General features: G+C 30.0%; 1 protein-coding gene and 1 long non-coding RNA gene across 2 annotated transcripts; one reads left to right on the top strand and one right to left on the bottom strand.

Moving 5' to 3' along the window:
• The first annotated feature begins 797 nt into the window (after positions 1–797).
• Positions 798–1435, top strand: LOC107852441. Its single transcript, XR_007045929.1, has 3 exons — positions 798–953; positions 1048–1132; positions 1211–1435. It is a non-coding gene; the product is annotated as an uncharacterized LOC107852441 (long non-coding RNA).
• Positions 1436–2066: 631 nt separating this feature from the next.
• On the bottom strand, positions 2067–5321 carry LOC124887809. Its single transcript, XM_047397725.1, has 6 exons — positions 5250–5321; positions 4955–5154; positions 4692–4758; positions 4330–4592; positions 3597–3787; positions 2067–2155 (listed from the first exon to the last, which is right to left on the bottom strand). Exons 1-6 carry the CDS (start codon positions 5319–5321, stop codon positions 2067–2069), a joined length of 882 nt encoding a protein of 293 aa, XP_047253681.1.
• Positions 5322–21416: the final 16095 nt, after the last annotated feature.

Genomic DNA, 21416 nt, shown 5'->3' on the forward strand with positions numbered 1-21416 from the left:
GGAAGAAAACAGATAAAATATTCATTATTCACATCATGCTTAAAATCTTAATTTAGTTATTAAATCTTAACCATCCACTTTAACTCATGCGAGGAGCCGAATTCCAGACCATAAACATCCTTATATTAGCAATAAATGATACATAAACTAAAGCAAAGAGGTTAGAATAAGTACATAAAATCAATACGCATCATTTATTAATGGTAGGTGTATTTACACTTCTTATATTAGTCATGCATGTTCCGTATATAATTATACCTTTGAGCGTGAATATGGTAAATACACCTAACTATGAAGAAGCGGGTAAATGGGAAGTTCAAAACTAAGGAGCGTATGAAGAAAGAAAAAAATCATGGAATATTTTAAGAAAACAAAAATGAAAAACTAAGGGTAACATGCTATAGTTACCCATGGAAATTAACTGCTACTGTTAAAAAAAATGTTTCCACCGTCTGTGGATTTAGGTTAAAATAGTAACAAATTATCCAGTTGCATCCTTATTTTTCTTATTGATAAGTAGGAATTTTGCATGGTTGTCATTTGTCAAGTAGTACTCCTTCAATTTTAAATTGATTGATATTATTTAATTTGACATGACGTTTAAAAAAATAAAGAATTTTTTTTAATTTAATATTTGGATTTTATTAATATCAAAACTCAAAACAAATTATTGTATCTACATTGATGGACCAACCCATCATAAATCCGAAAAGAAAATTGGGCTATTACAATTTCTGAACAAAGACCAAACCCATACCCTAATTTCTTAGGACATATATAAGCAATTCTAGGGTTTCCTAATCCTTTGTTTTGTCTGCTTCTCCGTCGTTTAAGCTCGAATCCAGGTGAAAAATGGTTCTTCACTGGAATCCTCAATTTCTCCTGCTGATGCTTTGGATAATCAATACTCGTCCATGGATCTTCAAAGATTGTACTATCTTCAGCTCTGAGAAGTAAGAATTTGCCCCCTTGATGTCTCTGAATCTTGCTATTCATCGCACTTATTGAAGTTTTAACTTCCTTACCTCCTTTCCTTATTGTATGTAGCTGAGTTCTCTGGTGGGTGGGCTGCTTCATCTTTTTTGGTGCTAATTTGTAGGTCGTAGATCCTTTGGGCTGATTGCATGTCCAAGTAAGCTCTGATTTCAGCTTATTGTTCTTCAACTCTAGTAGTAACTTATCATTTTCCTTCATTTCATTGCAGTTGTAGCTGGGAGGGAGATAATGGAATGCTCGAACCCGCACACTTTTGAACTACTTTTTGTTCCCCTTCCCCTTGCATAGATGTTGCATAGATGTCACTCGACACTTTTGAACTTCTCAGCCCTTTCATGTTTTTGTTGATGATAACCTTATGTATGGACATTCTGACTTATCACTGTTAAGGATTTTCCTTCCCGAACTCTCCAATTATTGAAATATTGTTATGTTGAACTCCCCCTGTCTATTACTGTATTTGCTAAATGATCTGCCAATTGATTCCCTTCCCTCATGATGTGTTGAAATTGCACCGTTTATCTTTCAAAATTTCTTTTATATGCTCTGTGTAGTCTAAGCAAATTCCATGGACATGTCCACTCATTTTTCAGTAGCTTCAACATAATTAGTGAATCAGTTTGAAAGATGACCTTAGTGAAGTTAGACTATCCACAGTTTATTACTGCTTGAAAAATAGCATAAGCTTCTGCTTCTGTATTTGTAGAATTAGCAATCTTAGCCCCCGTGCATACATGAGATCCCCCTTGTCATCCCTCAAATAGAAAGCATAAGAACTAACCCTAGGATTACCTCTAGAAGCCCCATCAGTGTTGTATTTCACCCAACCCTCATATGAGATTTTCCATTCCACCTTAGTGACTTTTAACTCTAGCTCTTCTGGTTTGTAATGCATGATGAATATTTGGCCATAAATCTGGAAAAGATTGTCTTGGACTTCTCACCCTTAGTAAAAATCCAATGCTTCTGTTGACATTGAAGATTACCCTGTGAGTTGACAAACTTTTACCCTTATGCTTAGAGTTGTTCTTTCTCCTCCATAATTCCCACAATATCATGCTTGTGATGGCTTAATAGTAAGCTTTAGCTACTCCAATATCTCCTGTATTCCACCATTTTATGATTATTTCTCTGATGCTTGGTTCATTAATGTTAATACCTGCAAAAGAAGAGAAATAAGACCAAGTCCCGTTAGCAGTGTCAAACTTAAGAAAACATGTGTAGTGGTTTCTTTAGCAGGCAAAGTGCAGCACTAACACCTAGTTGGACCTTCAATCCTCCACCTCCTAAAATTATCATCTACTTCCACCTTTCCTTTCCAGAATCTCCACATTAGGAAAGCCATCTTAAAAGGAAATCCCTTGACCTAAATATTTTTATACAGAAAATTCCCATCTTCCCTTTGTCTAATGAAATTCCAAGCTGATTTGACAGTGAACTTTTCAGTGGAATCATGTTTCCATATTGGAATGTCCTTCCCTTCGCTGTGCCTTGAAATACTGACTGCTTGACTAAATGTTCTTATATATTTTCTGGAAATAATTCTGACAACACTTGAACATTTCAGCCTTCTTCCTACATAACATCCTTCACCTGTTGATAATTGGTGTCCCATTCCCTCGAGTTTTGTATAATGATATACAAATCACCTTCTCTTATCCAGTTATCAAACCACAGGTTTGAATTTGCTCCTCTGATCTTCCACATTATTTGATGCTTCACTAAGTCTCTTGCCTGTAATATTTTCTTCCATACCTGAGTTTCAGCTCCTGTTTTCTAGACTACCTCATTAGGAAGTAGTTTTCTACAATACTTATTATCCGTATATCTACTCCATATAGAGTCTTTTGTGCGAAAGTTCCACCACAACTTGTAGAATAAGGCCATTGACACATCTTTGATATTTTTGAAACCTAGTCCTCCCTCTTCCTCTGGAACACACATCTTACTCCATCTAATCCAGTGTCTACTCCTTTCCCCTATATGAGTACTCTAAGAGAATTAAGCAAATATTCTTTGAATAGTATTCATAACATTGGTAGGAGGGTTCATTATTGACAAACAATGTATTAGAATACTTTGTAGCACATGTTTGATCAAGATAGCTCTTCCCCTATAGGATAACATCTTTCCTTTCCACCCTTGTAACTTCCCACTGATTCTGCTCATGAGAGTGTTGTAATAATTTTTCTTCTTCCTCGTGTGTAATATAGGACACTCAAGATAAGTGAAAGTAAATTCCTTTCTTAGGATTCCAGTAGCTACTTCTGCTATTACACTCACACCATTTGAGACTTCTTTGTGTAGATAAATTGAGCTTTTTTCCTTGTTGACTTTTTGCCTTGAAATCTTTTCATACTTCTCTAATGTGTCAGTCACTTTACGTAGTGTTTGAAGTTTATCTTTTCCCAGGATTATCATGTCATCTACAAGTGCAAAGTGCTTCACCTTAGGAATCCCTCTTGGCATACCAAATAGCTTGAAGTCTTTTGTGAGCTTTAAAGATCTTAATGCTCTAGACATCACTTATGCTGCAATGATAGAGAGAGTGGGTGACAATTGGTCCCTCTGTTTTAAGCCCCTAGAGGATTTAAAAAAACCTTGTAGTTGTCCATTTATCAACACAGAATACCAAATATTTTCCACTAGCCTGTACACCATGCCTATAAAAAGCTCACTAAATCCCATCTTTCTTAGTACCTTTATAAGAAACAGACATTCTACTCTATCATAAGCTTTCATCATGTCAAGCTTGATGACCACATTAAGAATCCTCTTTTCTTCCTGATGCCTGCAATGATTTCCTGCACCATCAAGATATTCTCTGCAATGTTTCTACCTTGTACAAAGCCAACCTGTTCTTCTGATATAATATGAGGTAGGATTCTTTTAATCCTTTCATGAATAATTTAAGAGAATATTTTATTGATAAAATTACTTAGTGAGATAGGTCTCATATTAGAAAAGGTGTTTACTGCTATCTTCTTGGTTAAAAGCACTAAATTTGTATGAGTTACAAATTTTGGTAATTCAAACCCACAAAAGAAGGTTGTAGCCATGTTATGAATATCATCACTAATAATCGGCCATGCATCTTGTAAAAAAGCTCCTGCCATACCATCTGGACCCCTGCACTATTTTTGTTTAGACCCATTACAACATCTTTCACTTTTTGAATTTTTAGGACATCTGTTTATTTCTTCATTTTGCTCTTGACTTACTACTACTGGTAGTTCATTCAACATGTCAAAGTCATCATTCTCTTCACCTTTTGTGAACTATTTTTGAAAGAATGTCATAGCAGCCTGTGCAATTTTATCTTAATCCTCGAACCAGACCCCTCTATCATCTTGAATCCTAAAAACTTTCAGTCTACTCCTTCTTCCTTTTACCACTTCATGAAAGAACTTAGTGTTTCTTTCCCTGTGTTTAAACCAATCGAATCCAGCCTTCTGCCTCCAAAATTCTTCTTCCCTTTTTAGTGTCAAGTTCAGGTCAGCTTGAGCTTTAAAGAGAGTCTGCCTATTCTGACCTGATGGATTCTCTTCAAATTGTTTCTCCCTTTCTTTGATAACCTCTTCTAGTGTTGCAATTTCCTGGAAGATATTACCATAGTATGCTTTACTCTATTTCGCCAAGGCATTTTTAACTATTTTTAACTTATGATGGAACATGATGAATGGATTTCTTATCACCTCAGTATCCCAGTTGTCCTTTATCACTTCCAAGCATTTCTTGTCCTTCAACCACATATTCAAAAACCTAAAAGGTTTAGTAATATGTTCTTTTATAGTGCTGAAATGAATCTTCAAAGATGTATGATCCGATCCATTCCTAACCAAGTGTTCCACCTCTAGTGTTGGGAATAGATCCTGCAGTTTGTCATTACAAAGAACCCTATCTAACCTTTTGAATATACGCTCTTCATTAGTCCTTCTATTCCACCATGTATACTAACTTCCCTTGAACCCTGTATCCTCCAAACCACAAAAGGTTTATACAATGCTTAAAATCTTCAGTTTCAGCCATAGTAACTGGAAGACCCCTAAGTTTTTCTTCTTTACTTACAATTACATTAAAATCTCTTGCTACTACCCATGGGTCCTGAATTAAATGAGTTATGTCCTCCATTGAATCCCATAACATCAATCTCTCCACCTGGGAATATTTGGCATATACCAGAGTAACGACTAATGTATTGCCTGTTGCCGGATGAATAGTTTAATGGTCATTTGTTTCTCCTCTTCTCTTACCAAAGTACACTCCACCATCTCATCAATGAAAGACCATATTTTCCCTGATGAGCTTGCTACAGCTTGATACATACCTAATCTTCTCTTATATTCTTCAATAGTATGGTTTTCCTAGAAAGGTTCTATCAGATCAATGAAGGAAAAATGGTATCTTTTCTGCATAGTAATGGGTCTTGTGAATGCCTTTTGAGTGTTCGCTGATCTAATATTCCATATCAGTGTATTCATTTAGACTTATTTTTTAAAGAATTCTTTGTCTGCACTGAAGAAGTTTTACCTCTGTTATCTTTCTTTCTTTGAATGCCCTGATTGGTTTTCAGTTTTTCTATTTGCCTTGGAGATAAATTCCCTTCAACTCCAACTTTGTCAATGTTTTTGCCCAAATCTTCTTCATCCAAATTTAACTTCATCCAAATGCATAGTTTACTGGAAGATGAAAATACTCAGCTAAAGGTGGACCTCATGTATGCTTAGCATGAAGAATTGTGAAAAAAATGCCAAAAGAAAAAATAAAGTGCATAATGGTATGGAAAAACATTCCACCTCCTCCTTCTCAGCCTTAGTACTGCTCCTCCTAGTATATATCCTCGAGTTCCTTTGCCATCAGTTTTTTTATGGTGCTTATATTTTGTCTTATACTTATGATATGATATGCTTTTGATTAGGGTATTAAGGGCTTAAATTGGTACATATCTACTTCATTATATTCCTTCTCTGAATCTCTTGGTTGTGTATGTAAGATGGTTGATATCCTTAGATAGACTTACCTTATTATCAACAAGTGTGTGTTGAATAGTACTTCTCGAGTGGCCATGAGTTAAAATGATATTGCACTCATTGTATGTTCATTGGGCTCTTTGGTTGTTGATTTTCAATGATGCCAAAAGAGGGAAGTTATATGGGGCGGACAAAGAATATATGATGCACTGTTAGTCATCATAAAAAATGGGGGAAATTGTTGGAAAATAGGAGAACATGCTTGTAGTTTTGATGATTGACAAATAAGAACCAGGTTTACTCTTATTGTCTTTTGTATGTTGTATCATGTGAACTAGGTTCCAGAACAGGTGTGAACCAGGTCTTAGAATAAGTGGTGTGAATACACAAGGAAATCAAGCACAAATAAGGAAGATTGAAGCCACAAAATAAATAAGAAAATGCACAATGAAGAAAAGAAGGAAAGAAATAAAAATTAAAGAAGGAAATAAATAACAAGAAGAAGTAGAGTTTAAAAAGGAGTCAAAGTTTCCTTATATGATACAATCTCTTTTAAGAAAAGGAATCACATAATTCCATATAGGAAACAATATTCTATTTAGAGAAGGAGTCACAGTCTGTGATATTCTAGGCTGTGACAAATCTCTAGCATATATATGACAAGAAGATCATTGAGAGCCGCATGTAATACCCCGCACTTTTTCCTAGCTCAATTTAGCTCCTAAAATGTCAAGGGTTAGCTTCAAAAATAAACAACTTTTGATACATATAGAATTTTCTAATTCTAAACCCTCCAGTGTGTATAAAATTGAAGTAGCTTTCCAATGATACCAATTTTGCTTCAATTCGATACTCGGTTGAGAAGTTATAGCATTTTTAGTAAAATAGTATGATATTTCAGCAAACATCGCATCGCGGTGAAGGCCAAATGACAATTGTCAATTTTCAGTGGACCTCCGTGATTGGCCCACGTCACGTTGAAGTCCCATTTACCAATTATCAAAATTTAGTAGCCCAACACAATAGTACCGCATCACGATGATGGCCTAAATGGCATTTCAGTAGCTTACTGTGATAGCTCCGCGTCGCTTTGATTTTTCAGTTCTCAATTGTCAAATTCAAGTGGGCCACCACAATTACACCACGTCACGGTGGGTGGCCAAATCGGAAATTTCTTTCTTTTTTAGTTCCGACTAAATTTTTAAAAGGGTAGTTCAGTCATTTTACCAAGCTCCAATTCATCAAAAAATAAGTAATTAAACCTATTCTAAGCCTTCTATGCCCATTTTTCATCAATTCTCTCTTAAAGAAACCCTAGAGCTCAAGACTTACTCTCCAAGAAATCTAATTTCCTCCACTATTTTTTCAAGATAGCTTAAAATTAAGGATTCCAAATTCAAGAACTTTAAGAAATCATCTTCAAAAGCACAAATAGGAATTCAAGATCAAGCATTTTATTCAATTTCATCAATTAAGGTATGTGGGGTTTATAAACAAATGTGGGGTTTATAAACAAGGATATTGTTTCATCCATGTACCCAAAACTAGTTTTAATTTATAAATTTACATGATTTTGTATGAATATACATGAGTTTCAAATAAGGGTTCATACCCATTATTGTTATTTGCAAGATTATGAGATTTCAAGTGATTTAGAAGTTGAATTACATGTCTATTTTCGTATTTTCATACGTACTGCGGTAAATTTCAGATTTTGAGTTGAATTATCAATGTTTATATTATCAAGCATGAACATTATGATGTTTTAACAGGAATTAGATGCATGGGTCACTAAGCCCTAATTGGATATTGCTATTTTAAGATTGATTGTGCTATAAGCACCCTATGACTATATTATTCTCAGATTATTAATAAAGATTTGATCTTTTGATCTCAACTTAGATATGAAATCTACTTTACAGTTTTAGATTATAGTTTAGCTTAGCAATTATACAGTGGATTTTCGTAATAAATCATTATACTAGATTTTAAAGTGGATTTCTAACAGAATGAGCGTACAAATTAAAGGGAGTAGTATTTAGCAGCGAGTTAGGTGTGTTCTCATGCCCTAGAACTATGAGCCAACATAGGTTCAAATTATCAGATTATTCTCATTTCTTTATGGATGATAAATACAGATGTGATCACTTAGATTAGGTATACTCCTTGGCAAGAGTATGACACCTCTTCCCAATGTGAGGGTTTCTCATAAGAGAACTAGACGTTGGACTCCTTAATATCTTACATGGTTTATGTCGGTTAGAAGAATCCCCCTGCAGAAAAGAGTAACCTAACAATGAAGACTTTTAGAATAGTTTTTAAAGTATTTCCCTAATAGTAAAAGTAAATAAACATCTTTTAGAAACTAAGTGTAAAGGCTCACAACTTTACTCAGATATTACTTTATAGAAAGACATTAGCTACGAACTTCAACTTTCAGATCTCATATATAAAAGTGAATCCAATCTACACTTAGGCAACATGATTTACAGATAGAACACTAGTATAATTTTTAGAACTAAATGTTATGACTCACTAGATTTATAACGTATGATTTACTACTCATGATTATGATTCTCAGCTTTCAGATATTCCAGCTTATGTGAGTCATCTACATTTAGCATGCATTGTTTTATAAATTATGATGATGTTGAAACATTGCTTTACTTATGCATTCACCCCCATATACTCAGTACATTCTCAAAGTACTGATCAACATATACGTCTATGTGCTACATTTTCTTGTAATGTAGGTCTGGGTGCTCAGTTCCAGCAGCGTGAGTGATTTCGAGCATCTTCATCTATATCCCGATAGTTGGTGAGTCCTTATAGTTCGGAGACTTAGTCTTTTAGATTTTCAGCTTACTAGTATAGTTGATTTAGACAGTTCAAGCCAACTGGGGGTTTGTCCCAGTGACTCTCTAGTTATTAGTAGTAGAGGCTTGTCAGACTGCTAGATATGATTCAGATTATTCAGTATTGATTGTTCAGACTATTGAGTCTAGTATTTTTCAGAGATTATATTCAGATATTCTCAATTAGCTCAAATAGATTTCCGCATTTTATTTTTGATGTTATATTTATATTTTATCTATCATGAGTTCAGACTTAGTAGAAGGCAGACAGGGTTAACTTAAGGCTACTCGTAGTCTTGAGCACCATGTGACGTCTTGGGATCCATTTTCAGGGTGTTACACCACACCTATTGCATATCCACGAAATATATCATCTTGAGAGCAATAGCCATCAAAGTAAAAAAACTGCAGGACTTCATCACAGCAAAACAGAAACTACTTCTGAAGTTTGAGAAGTTTAAGGCTATAGTTAGTAGTTTGTTAAGTTCACTGGTAGGATTAAATTGATGAATTTTGAGTCTGTAATAGGATAGATTCTGAGTTATAATCTTTTCTATTATTGAACGTTGTGAGTGTGACTAATAAGAAGCGAATTTGACTTCTTATTCGTGAGGTGTTGTAACAAGAAGTGAATTTGACTTCTTATTTGTGAGGCGTTGTAACAAGAAATGGGTTTGACTTATTGGAGTGATTAAGTTGTGTGGAGAACAATTAGAGTTAACTGTCGAAGTGAGGTACTCGACTAAATCCCTTAGATTGCTTAGTTGTAATATGAAATGTTTTGAAATTAGTGGAGATTGGTGGTGAAATCCTACACAGTGTAGGTCATGGTTTTTTACCCCCTTGAGCAAGGAGTTTTCCATGGTAAATTTGTGTTGATCTTTATTTTACTGTTTGCTATTTACTGTAATTTCCAAGACTAGGTTCCTAATACATGTGGTGGGATTAGTTAATTTCTACACTTTCTCAATAAAAACCGTATAAAAATAAAGTTGATCGAGATATAAGATCTCTAATATTAAAAAATTGTATGCAATGCAAATACACATTAGATAAATCTTAATATGAAAAATCAATACCAAAGAAAACCAAACAAAAGGAAGAAGATTTTACTAACTTTTGCATTGCACGCATAAATATGTTAGAAACATAATTCAAGTATTTTTCTTACTCTAATGTGTCCAAATATATTTTTATTTATTCATATTACGGACCGAGTCTTTTATACATTAAAAAAATTCAAGTAATTTATAATCAATAAAACTTACAAGACTGTGACTTAATTTATATTTTTTTCTTTTTACATATTGCTTATTGAAATAATTGTCAACTAACGTAATCAATTACTTGAAAATATAAAATTTTGCGCCGAAGCACGAATAAGTACACTAGTGAATATATATATATATATATATATATAAAGGAGAGTTTTAGTCAATCCTATGTGGCATATCTTAGAGGCCTCCAAACCTATTTATCTTTTTTATGGGTTTTTTTTGATATTTGTTGAGTTTTCTCCTTATTTTAAATATTGGTGTGTTTAAAGAAAAATCAAAAGTCACCTCATTTAAACTCTATCTATTATGTAATAAAAGAAAAAAAATATTTGAGGTAAGGAGTTGCACATTTTATTTTTCTTTTGTCATCAATTTACTTTAATATTTATGTCTCTATAACTCAACTATTTAATTTCTACTAATAATATATTCATGATTTTATATTTATAACCCTTCAATATTTTTAAAAAAAATTAAGATATCTTATGGTATTCCTTCATTTTTATGTATATAAATTCATAACCCCTAAATATTTAATACAAAAGTTAATGATACCTTATGGTATTCTTTTTTTCTTTTTTTTTATGTATATAAATTCACATGTTTTGTTTCATGAGATGCTATCCAAGGTTACCCTTCATTTTCACTATTATATTCATGCTATTGTTTGTCTTGAAAAGAAGAAGAAGACTTTTGAATGGTGATAGGCTTGTGGAAGTAGATACCGAGACTTTTATGTATTCATTCCGTTTTTCTTTTTATAGAATTTCTTATGTTTTATTTCATGTGATTTTACCCAAGGTTATCCTTCATTTTCACTATGATGTTTATGTTTTTATTTCGCTTGAAAAAGTAGAAGATGCTCTTAAATGGTGAAAGACTTGTGGAAATGGATATCGGCAACAGCTCGAACATTTGATTTCATCTTTCTTTTTATTTTTCAACTAATAAAAAATATAATAATATGTGTATTGTCTTATTTCTATATCTATATATGATGCCTCTTAAGTTCAATTTTTAAGTCTATAATTCCTTTTGGTTAAATGAATGACTTTTTAGTTGGAAATTTGCTAATTATTAATTAAGTTTCTTAATTTATAATCGATTTTTTTTGGTTTGTGGAAGTACATACAGAGACATTAATGCATTCATTTCGTTTTTCTTTCTATAGAAGTTACATATGTTTTATTTCATGCGATTTTACCCAAGGTTATCCTTCATTTTCACTATGATATTTATGTTTTTATTTCACTTGAAAAATAAGAAGATGCTCTTAAATGGTGAAAGTCTTGTGGAAGTGGATATCGGCAAGAACTTGGACAATTATGCATTGGTTTCATCTTTCTTTTTATTTTTTTCAATTAATGATTAAAAATATAATAATATATGTATTGTCTTATTTCTGTATCTATATATGATGCCTCTTAAGTTCAATTTTTAAGTCTATAATTCCTTTTGATTCAAATGAATAATTTTGCAATTGAAAATTTACTAATTATTAATTAAGTTTCTTAATTTATAATTAATTTTTTTAGGTGACTAACTTATTTTCATTAATCACATGTAAAGCAATACAAAGCAGCCAACATCCACCGATAGCTAAATAAATTTTAATAATTGAAATATATTCAGTTTTTGGTCTTAATTATGATTAAGTTTTAGGACTACCAATAAATATGCATGACATAAAATTTGAGAAATATAAAGGAACATGGAGGCAAGGGAGGAAAATGAGGTAATTAATTCTAAAAGTTTTATAAACGTGAGGTAATTATGAAAAATTTTATATACACGAACAAAAACCATTTATGTTTTATTCATTTCTTTTTTTTTCTTTTTAATTTTAAAAAATAGTGTATTTATCTCATTTATTTTTAAAAAAATTATATACATAAAAAAAAAAGAAACCTTTATGTTTTATTTATTTCTTCTTTTCTTTCTTTTTAACTTTGAGAAATAGTGTATTATCTGACTTATTTTTTATCATTATAATTAAAAAAATAAATATTTTTCTCTTCAACTTCTAAAGTAGATGATTACATGTTGTTAACATATTTACTCTATGCATTGTAAGTCTATTATTTTGAGAAGCGGTTAAGTCGGTGTAATCATTTATTTTTGTTTTGTATTTTTTAATTTTATATTCTTTTCATATAAAGATCTATCTATATATTACTTAATAAACTATTTGTATTATTATGACCGTGCGAAGAGCGGATAAATTAACTAGTTCCCTGTAGTAAAAGTGCGGATAAATTAACTATTTCCCTATAGTAAAAGAGGATGACTTATATATTCGTGAATGAAGTGAGAGTTAAGGGGATAAGGAGTTATGTAACTCTTAGAATGAAGTGGAGTTACAAGTCTCAACAGTCCCCTGGAGGACTATGAGGTCATCCAAAGTGAACATACAAAACACATTGAGAGCTTCCTTAGATACAAGAGTGTAGTTGTTGTAAAAAACAGTATTAAGACTCCATAGTGAACTCGTAAGAAATCGCTACGACAATTGGTGGTGATAACACACATCGATATTCCTAATGATGCGGCTACATATTATTCCGCATAAATCTTCAAATTTAAATCCTTCATAAAGATATATAAAAATCCTTCAACCACATGTAATACTAGGGCCCATTCTCTTTATTCCTACACAAATTTATTCAAATCTATTGTTTATTATAAAAAAAAAAATCAAAATTCTTAGTTATCAGCAACTTTCTTTCATGTTCTATTTTTTTCGCGGTTTTATTTTTTTATTTTTTGTGGAAGTTTTATTTGTCATTATTTAGTACTTTCTTTGGTTCAATTTGTTTGATTTATTTCTTTTTTTTTTTTGTTTAATTTTTTTTTTCTTTTTTTTAGCAACATTTGTAATTTTAACTTTCTACATGTCACATTCAAGATTATAAGATTAAAGAAGATTTTGGAATATTTGACATATCTTTTATTTAATATCAAAATATTAAAAAAAAATTACTTTTTAAAATTTTGTACCAAATTAAAATAGATCAAACAAACTGAAACAGATAAAGTATTAACAGAATGGTGCATCTCTAAGAAAAAAATACAAAACTTGTAGATGTTAAACTGTGCTTCTGAATATGTATATATGTATTTTCAAAATTCAAACTTCTAAAATTATGTTTTAGCCAAAGGTTATTTTCATAAGCTTCTAATAATTATAAAAAACTTATAAAATTCATTGAAATTAATTTATAAACCATTACGGATATTATGTCATACCAAGTTGAATTCCTTATTTAAAATTTAGTTCGTTATATAATATAATATATTGATGAGTAAAGTTTTAAACTATGGCTTGAGATTACTTTTAATTAAGATATTGCAATGAAATAACAAATTACAATGGGACTGAACTGGTATGGAAATTATTGACACGTTTAGTTCATACTCAGAGAAAAGAGTTTAATTATTTAGTGTTATTTATTTATCTGATTTTTATTTGATATTGAATTTTGATAAATTAAAAAAAGATTTTGAATCTTATATTAATAGGCTAAAGATATGTATAATATATCAAAATACTCTTTAATTTTGCAGGATTTATTAAAAAGTTGTCAAAAATAAAGAGATGTTCTCCTTTTAAATGGATCAAAACGGATGGAGTACTAGATTAATAGTAAAATAATAAAAAAAGAGACTGATAAATGATGAAAAAGTACTCATTTAATTTTAAAACCATATATACTAAAGATAATTCTAAAACTATAATTTATTTAATTTAATTGGTACGTTTGTTCATATTATACCATGACGTTATAATTGGTACACTTAACTATATAGAAAAGCGAAGGAAGGACGACCATGACTATAAAAAATTGTACAATATGCAATACAAATTGTACTATGTACTTTACCTTGTCTTATTTCACTACCAATTATCTTCAACCACATGTAATACTAGGGCCCATTCTCTTTATTCCTACACAAATTTATTCAGATCTATTGTTTATTATAAAAAAAAATCAAAATGCTTAATTATCATCAACTTTCTTTCATGTTCTATTTTTTTCGCATTTTTATTTTTTTATTTTTTGTGAAAGTTTTATTTGTCATTATTTAGTACTTTCTTTGGTTCAATTTGTTTGATTTATTTCTTTTTTATTTTACTTTAAAACATCTTTTTTATTTTTTAGCAACATTTGTAATTTTAACTTTCCACATGTCACATCCAAAATTTAAAGAAGATTTTAATATATTTGATATATCTTTTATTTAATATCACAATATTAAAAAAATATTTTACTTTTTAAAATTTCGTACCAAATTAAAATAGACCAAACAAACTAAAACAGATAGAGTATTAACAGAATGGTGGATTTCTAAGAAAAAAAATACAAAACCTATATATGTTAAATTCTGCTTCTGAATATGTATATATGTATTTTCAAAATTCAAACTTCTAAAATTATGTTTTAGCCAAAGTTTATTTTCATAAGCTTCTAATAATTATAACAAACTTATAAATTTCATTGAAATTAATTTATAAACCAATACGGATATTATGTCATACCAAAGTTGAATTTCTTATTTAAAATTTAGTCCATTATATAATATAATATTATTGATGAGTAAAGTTTTAAACTATGGATTGAGATTACTTTTAATTAAAATATTGCAATGAAATAATAAATTACGATGGGATTGAACTGATATGGAAACAATTGACACGTTTAGTTTATACTCAGAGAAAAGAGTTTAATTAGTTAGTGTTATTTATTTATCTGATTTTGATTTGATGTTGAATTTTAATATATTATAAAAAGATTTTGAATATTATATTAATAGGCTAAAGATATGTTTAATGTATCAAAATACTCTTTAATTTTGCAGAATTGATTAAAAAGTTGTTAAAAATAAAGAGACGTTCTCCGTTTAAATGGATCAAAACGGATGGAGTACTATATTAATAGTAAAATAATAAAAAAAAAACATACTGATAAATGATGAAAAAGTATTCATTTAATTTTAAAACTATATATACTAAAGATAATTCTAAAACTATAATTTATTTAATTTAATTGGTGCGTTTGTTCATATTATATCATGATGTTATAAGTGGTACACTTAACTACATATCTCTTTTTACAACACATTTACAATCTTCAAAATAAAATATATTATTTTGAGCTAGCATATTCTCTCATCAGGTATATAAACCATTTTTTTTTAAAAAAGAATATACTAAATTATCCTCTTGATTTTATAGTATATAAAACAAGATGTGAAACCATAACTTTTTTATTTTTATCACTTTGTAAAGAATGATATGATTAATTTTAACTTTCATCAAATAGGTTGAATTTCATTCGCTAAACCCCTTCAAAATAAATTTATTGATGGATCATTTTTTATTTTTTAGTTGTTTTGTATGATTCTATAAAAAAGAACATTAATATAATTAACACTTTATTATAACGTGTATCTTTATCATCATTTTTTACTATGCTAATTTGAAAATATTGATGATCATTTAAAAAACTAATTAAATACCTATAAATATATTTAAAATATTAATATTGGGCCCGTAAAACGGGCCTTCATTATCTAGTTATTATACAGAAAGATGAGCAATGCAGCGACCAATGACAGAACAGAAATTAAGCTCAATCAATAAGGGTAAAGTGATAAATTGACATACAAAATATCTTTGATGACAACTCTAGAAGCATTTTACTTCATAATTCCCATTTCAAAAAAGTTCTTCCATAACTCCAACAATATTCATTAGTTTTCATTAATTTTTTTCTTCATTATTTCAAGACGCTCTTTTTCATTTTCTCAGTTGGATGACGATCAAGGGTAAAAATATTATTGTAGTAATTTTATAATTTAACAGCATAATTTAGCTTAAAATAATTGTACAACATGCAAAGATAATATTAAATTTCTGTAAAGTCATTCAAGTTGTACTAAATTCTAATGGACACGAGGAAACCATACATTAAAACAACGTATGTGTAAAAATGTGGACTCAATTTTTATCTTCAAATGGTCAACAATTATCACCCTTATAAGAGAAGCCTTTTTTTCTCAAAAGGTAACATTCAATACCATACACTTTTTTATTCTTTTAAATTAATCTGAGATTTAATCTAATTACTTTTTGCAATTGTTTCACTTTAATTTATATAACATAACTGATATGAGTATAAACTACTTATTATTTTAGAAATTAAATAAATTAATTATTTTTTAATTCTTTTCTTTAATATAATAAAAATTGAATGAAATTAGTGTGATAAAAACAAATAGTATATGCTAAATTAAAATAAAATAAATAAAAATAATTTATTCAATTATTATTTTTAATATTTAATAGAGCATAAAAATATCAAGACAAATAAATGAATCAGGAATGCTTGAAAATTTAAAGTAAGCTAAGTGTCACAACCCAAAAACCAGGGTCATGATGGCACTTGTCACGGCGTACCTTGACAAGTAAGCCTATCACTCAAATTGATACGTAAAGAGAAAAAGACATAAATATCCCAAGGTAAATCTTCTAAAACGAAGCTGAACCATATAAATAATCATAACATATGGAAAGAACTTATTGTAATACCCCTTACCTTTTCCTAACTTGAAATCGTCTCAAAAAATATTAGGAGCTATCTTTGAAAGAAGAATCCACTTTTGTACATGTGGTATTTTTAAGATTTTTACCTTTTGTCATGTGGGAAATTCAATAAGCTTTCCATTGATATAAAATTCGCCTAAATTCAATAACCAGGTAAGAAGTTATGACTATTTCAAGTTTTCGTTGTAAAACAGTGCCATATTGGTCAGTGGCGCGCTGCGCCACAAGATAAAATGGAAATTGTCCTTTTTCAGTGTCTCAGCGCGATTTTCTCCGCATCGCGCCAAAGTTTCAGGTCGCAAAAGAAGGGGCAATGCGATGGCGCCGCGTCGCGCCATCCCTCAATTTCTCAATTATCAAAATCCAGTGACATGGCGCGATAGCGCCGCGTCGCGCCAAGAGTCCAATTCGGAAAATTTTCACTTAAATTAAATGACGCGTCCAAAGTTAAAAGGGTCAACTTCCCACCCCTATTTAAGCCCTTTAACACGTGATTCAGCAACTTTTCACCCAAAATATACTAGTTTCTCTCAAGAACAAGCTAGGGTTTTCATAGAAGATCCAATTTCAAGAAAGTTTCATCGTCAATCTTCACAAAATCACGAACTAAGGTATGCATAGTGTTCATTCATTGACTCCTTTCGTTCATGAAACCCAAGAATCCCTTTTCTAAATTCAAGTTTATGGATTTTCTTATGAATTTCATGATTGGGCTGCTCTTGTTCATGTGGATAATGAGAAATTGAATTCTACTCCATGTTGGGTGATAAATTCTATGTGGGTTAAATTATTATAGATATAGATTCGTGCAAATCTATGACTAAACCTTTGAATGATGAAATTAGAATTGAACCATGATGTTTAATTATTACACAATGATGTTTACATGTACCATGCCTACAATATGTTTGATTAAATGCCTAGATAAAGGAAAAGTGCCTAACTAGCATGATACCATGAAATCCCTATGTATGTACAAGTTATGCCTATCACATGTTTTGATGAAATGCTTCTATAAATGTATTATGGATTATGATGTTAGTTATATGTTCACGTAAGTTATGCTTGTTCAGTTTCCTTCCATCGAGTTCTGGGGGTACTTGTACCCGAAACATTAACTGTGTGCCTAGAGCCATGTCATGTTCTCACGATACTCTCAGTCAAACTATGATTCTTAGACTTCAGACAGTCTTATGACTCAGGAAATCTCCATGATCTCATGAACTCAGTCAGTTGTCAGATATCTGTAGTATTCCGTCAGTCAACGAAATTCAGTAACTCAGTCCATGTTCAGTTCAGTAAATCATGTTCAGTGTCTATTCAGATGGGAGTAGAAATTAGCATTGAGTGAACCCAAGGATGGGAACTCACTTATTATATGAGGGTGTGATTCTTAGAAGCAATCATTGTGTTCCATAATTAATTACTTTATGAAATTAAGTTTTTAATAAGTTGTCTAATTCTTCATTCTTTTATGTGTTCACATTTTATGTGAAGGAAACTTTTAGACAAACTACTGTGACTAGTGATTTAGAAATTGAACTTCTTAGGTATTCACAAAATATTACTTTGAGAGATAGTAGTTTAGACGTCTTAATAATTTGCCAACTTAATTTTTATTGGAACTACTCTATGATCATTTTTTTTTTTTTTTATCTTTTTAGTGAAAACATTTAATTTTTTTCTTCAATCACATTATAATTGTAAAGAAACCGAGAAAATTGAAAAAACCAAAAAAATCCGACTAAAATTGAAATAAAAAAATCAATTGCATATTGGTTTGATTTGGTTTATAAATTTAGAAAACCGACATTATTGATTTGATTATATTTTAATAAAAAATCAAACCAACCCGAACTGTGTACACCCCTAATGGAAAGTATGAAAAAAGAAGAAAAAAAAGAAAAAGAACTTCAAATATTTTCTCATTAATAATCAAAATCTTAGAAACTGAACCATTGAAAGAAAAAAATGTTGCACGCTATGCTAACCAATATTGGTATAAAATCTTTTAATTATTATATATTGATACATTGCAACTAATTATTACTTACATGCACCATGTTGCACGGGCCCCGACCCCCTAGTTATTATTCGCTCCGTTTCATAATAAATGAATTCTTGAATTTTGACGCATAAATTAAGGAAAGAACATTAAAGACATAAATTTAACATAACTTTCTATTTTTACCCCCAAAAAAGAAAAAGTTGATCTTGTCATACCTTTTCAAAAGTTAATTGGTTGTCAAATCATAACGGTAAATTTAAAAAAAAAAATTCAACGATTCACTTATTTTGAAACATCAATAAATATCCCAACAATTCACTTATTCCAAAACGGAGGGAGTATTATATAGAAAGGTGAACATTAGGACGATCAAGGGTATATTGGTCATTTCAAAAAAAAAATCTTGCTTAATTATGCCAAGGGCAATATTGTAATTTTGATCAATATTAATGACATTTACCAATTAGCTATCCTAGGATTTGGGGATTTTTCTCAAATTTCTTAAAAAATATTAAACACCTCAAAAGTATTCTTCTCTCTTAATTGGCATGCAATGTCATTAAAATTACATTTTTCAAAATAATAAATTGTTTAATTCATCAAACCCATCTAACCAAAATTAAAACTTTATTTTTTTTTCTAAAAATGCATTAATTTAATTTTCATGCTTGGAAATTCTTTGTCATACATCTTTACTATATTATTTTAAATGCAAATTAAAATCTCTAGATAACTTATTTAATTTAGTGATATTAAAAATGATGCTTTACTCATGCCAATTAGAAGAGGAAGAGACTTTTGAGGTATTTAGTGATTTTTTGAATAAATATTGATAACTGAATTATATTATTGTCTTAGCAAAAATAAAAGTGACTTTTATAAGTGATTCCAAAAAATGAATAACAATTCAAGAAAATAACTATAGAAAAATAAAAAGTTTAAGTAATGGTAAAAGATTTTTAAGCATGGAAGTTCCTTCTTAATAAATTAATATATTTTTCTAAAGAAAAGAATAAGGATATAATTTTGACTAAATAATTTTAATGAGTTAAATAAGTATATTATTAAAAAAAGGTTTACATGGCCTGCCAATTAGAAGAGAAAGAGACGTATGATATTTAGTTTTTTTTTTTTTTAGATTAATAGTGATAGTTGCATCATATTATCTATTTATTCATGTCTGTCTGCTCAAGTGAGTGTTTGAGTTATATGTCTTGAAGTTCATATTATAAGGATTGTCTGTATTTATACTATTCATCAGGTCACTTTATTCTACAATAATATTATCTAATACTATGTAGATTGAATATCCATGGCACTTGTATGGACGCGATATACATTTCTTCTATGACGTGTGATTTGAAAATAAAATTTGTCAAATCTTTATTCTATTGATGAGGATTTTGTTACGAATTTTGTACTGTAAAATCTCTCAATCTTTATTTTATTGATTAATATTTTATAGTGGACTGCATTATGAAATCTCTCGACCTTTATTCTATTGATTAGTATTTTGTTACAGATTTTGTACTTTTATTATATAAATGCAAATGTTTATTAAATATTCTTGAGTAGCTATATCTTAAAAACTAATATTATGTTACATCATCAACTTTTTCGTTGTAGGTTCTTTATTTAGAGATGAAAAAATATATATTTTAAAGTGTAATAGATGTGAATTTTTTGTCAAAACAACAATCACATTAGATAGAAAAAGATGGAAAAAAGATTTTCAAGAAATAATCTACAGAATCAGTTGTCCTAATTGTTGATAATCGAGGTACAAGCTCTCAATTTAACTTTTAAATTTGATCTAGCATTGGCCAAAGAATGATTTCCATTGTCGCTCTTGAATTGGTTGTTTCTGGACATTGAATTAACTTTGTTTTCTTTTACTTATATAGTGTTATTCTTATTTCAATATGAGTTTTTTTATGCTTGCTATTTTGTAAACGGTAAAACTTTATTTTTTATTTGTATATTATGGTTGTTATGAGATATGTATGTCAATTTAGTGTTCAAATAATGGATGCAATTAAAATTAAACACAAATGAAACTATATTTAAATTCAAAATATTGGGCTCGTGCATAGCACAAACATGCTTATCTAGTCTAGTTTCTACTATATAGAAATGTCATCACTGGGACGACCAAGGGTATGTCCGTAAAAATGCTAACTTTCAAGGGTAAAATGATAAGCTTCTTTTTAAAACCAAACCACGGCTTTTCTTACCCTTCTAGCTATTTCTCTTTATCTTTCTCTCCGCAGTCCGCACACAATCATACAATTCTACTTCCTCAAGCTCTCAAACACCAAATTTCATCTAGAAGAAGTGAACTGACAGTCGAGGTGTATTTTGATAAATATTTAGTGGTGATAGTAATGGTGATATTTCAGTTAGAAGACGTGAAAAACTGATTGTCGATGTGTGTTTTCGATAAACATTTAGTGGTAATAGTAATGGTGATATTTCTGTTAGAAAACGTGAAAAATTAATTGTCGATGTGAGTTTTCGATAAACATTTGGTGGTGATAATTATGGTGATATTTTAGCTAGAAGAAGTGAAAAACTGATTGTCAATGTGTGTTTCCAATAAGCATTTGGTGGTGATAATTATGGTGATATTTCAACTAGAAGAAGTAAACTGACAGTCGAGGTGTGTTTTGATAAACATTTAGTGGTGATAGTAATGGTGATATTTCA

This window comes from Capsicum annuum, chromosome 10 (assembly GCF_002878395.1).
Source record: "Capsicum annuum cultivar UCD-10X-F1 chromosome 10, UCD10Xv1.1, whole genome shotgun sequence".
In the NCBI taxonomy this organism is placed as follows: domain Eukaryota; kingdom Viridiplantae; phylum Streptophyta; class Magnoliopsida; order Solanales; family Solanaceae; genus Capsicum; species Capsicum annuum.

Bases quoted from the DNA above. Each gene is read 5' to 3' on its own strand.
- LOC124887809 (XM_047397725.1), bottom strand. From the start codon at position 5,321: ATGTATCAAGCTGTAGCAAGCTCATCAGGGAAAATATGGTCTTTCATT. The intron at 5,155-5,249 runs GTAAGAGAAGAG...AAATATTCCCAG, and splicing joins AGATGGTGGAGTGTACTTTG to GTGGAGAGATTGATGTTATG. The intron at 4,593-4,691 runs GTGATAAGAAAT...AATATCTTCCAG, and splicing joins AGGACAACTGGGATACTGAG to GAAATTGCAACACTAGAAGA.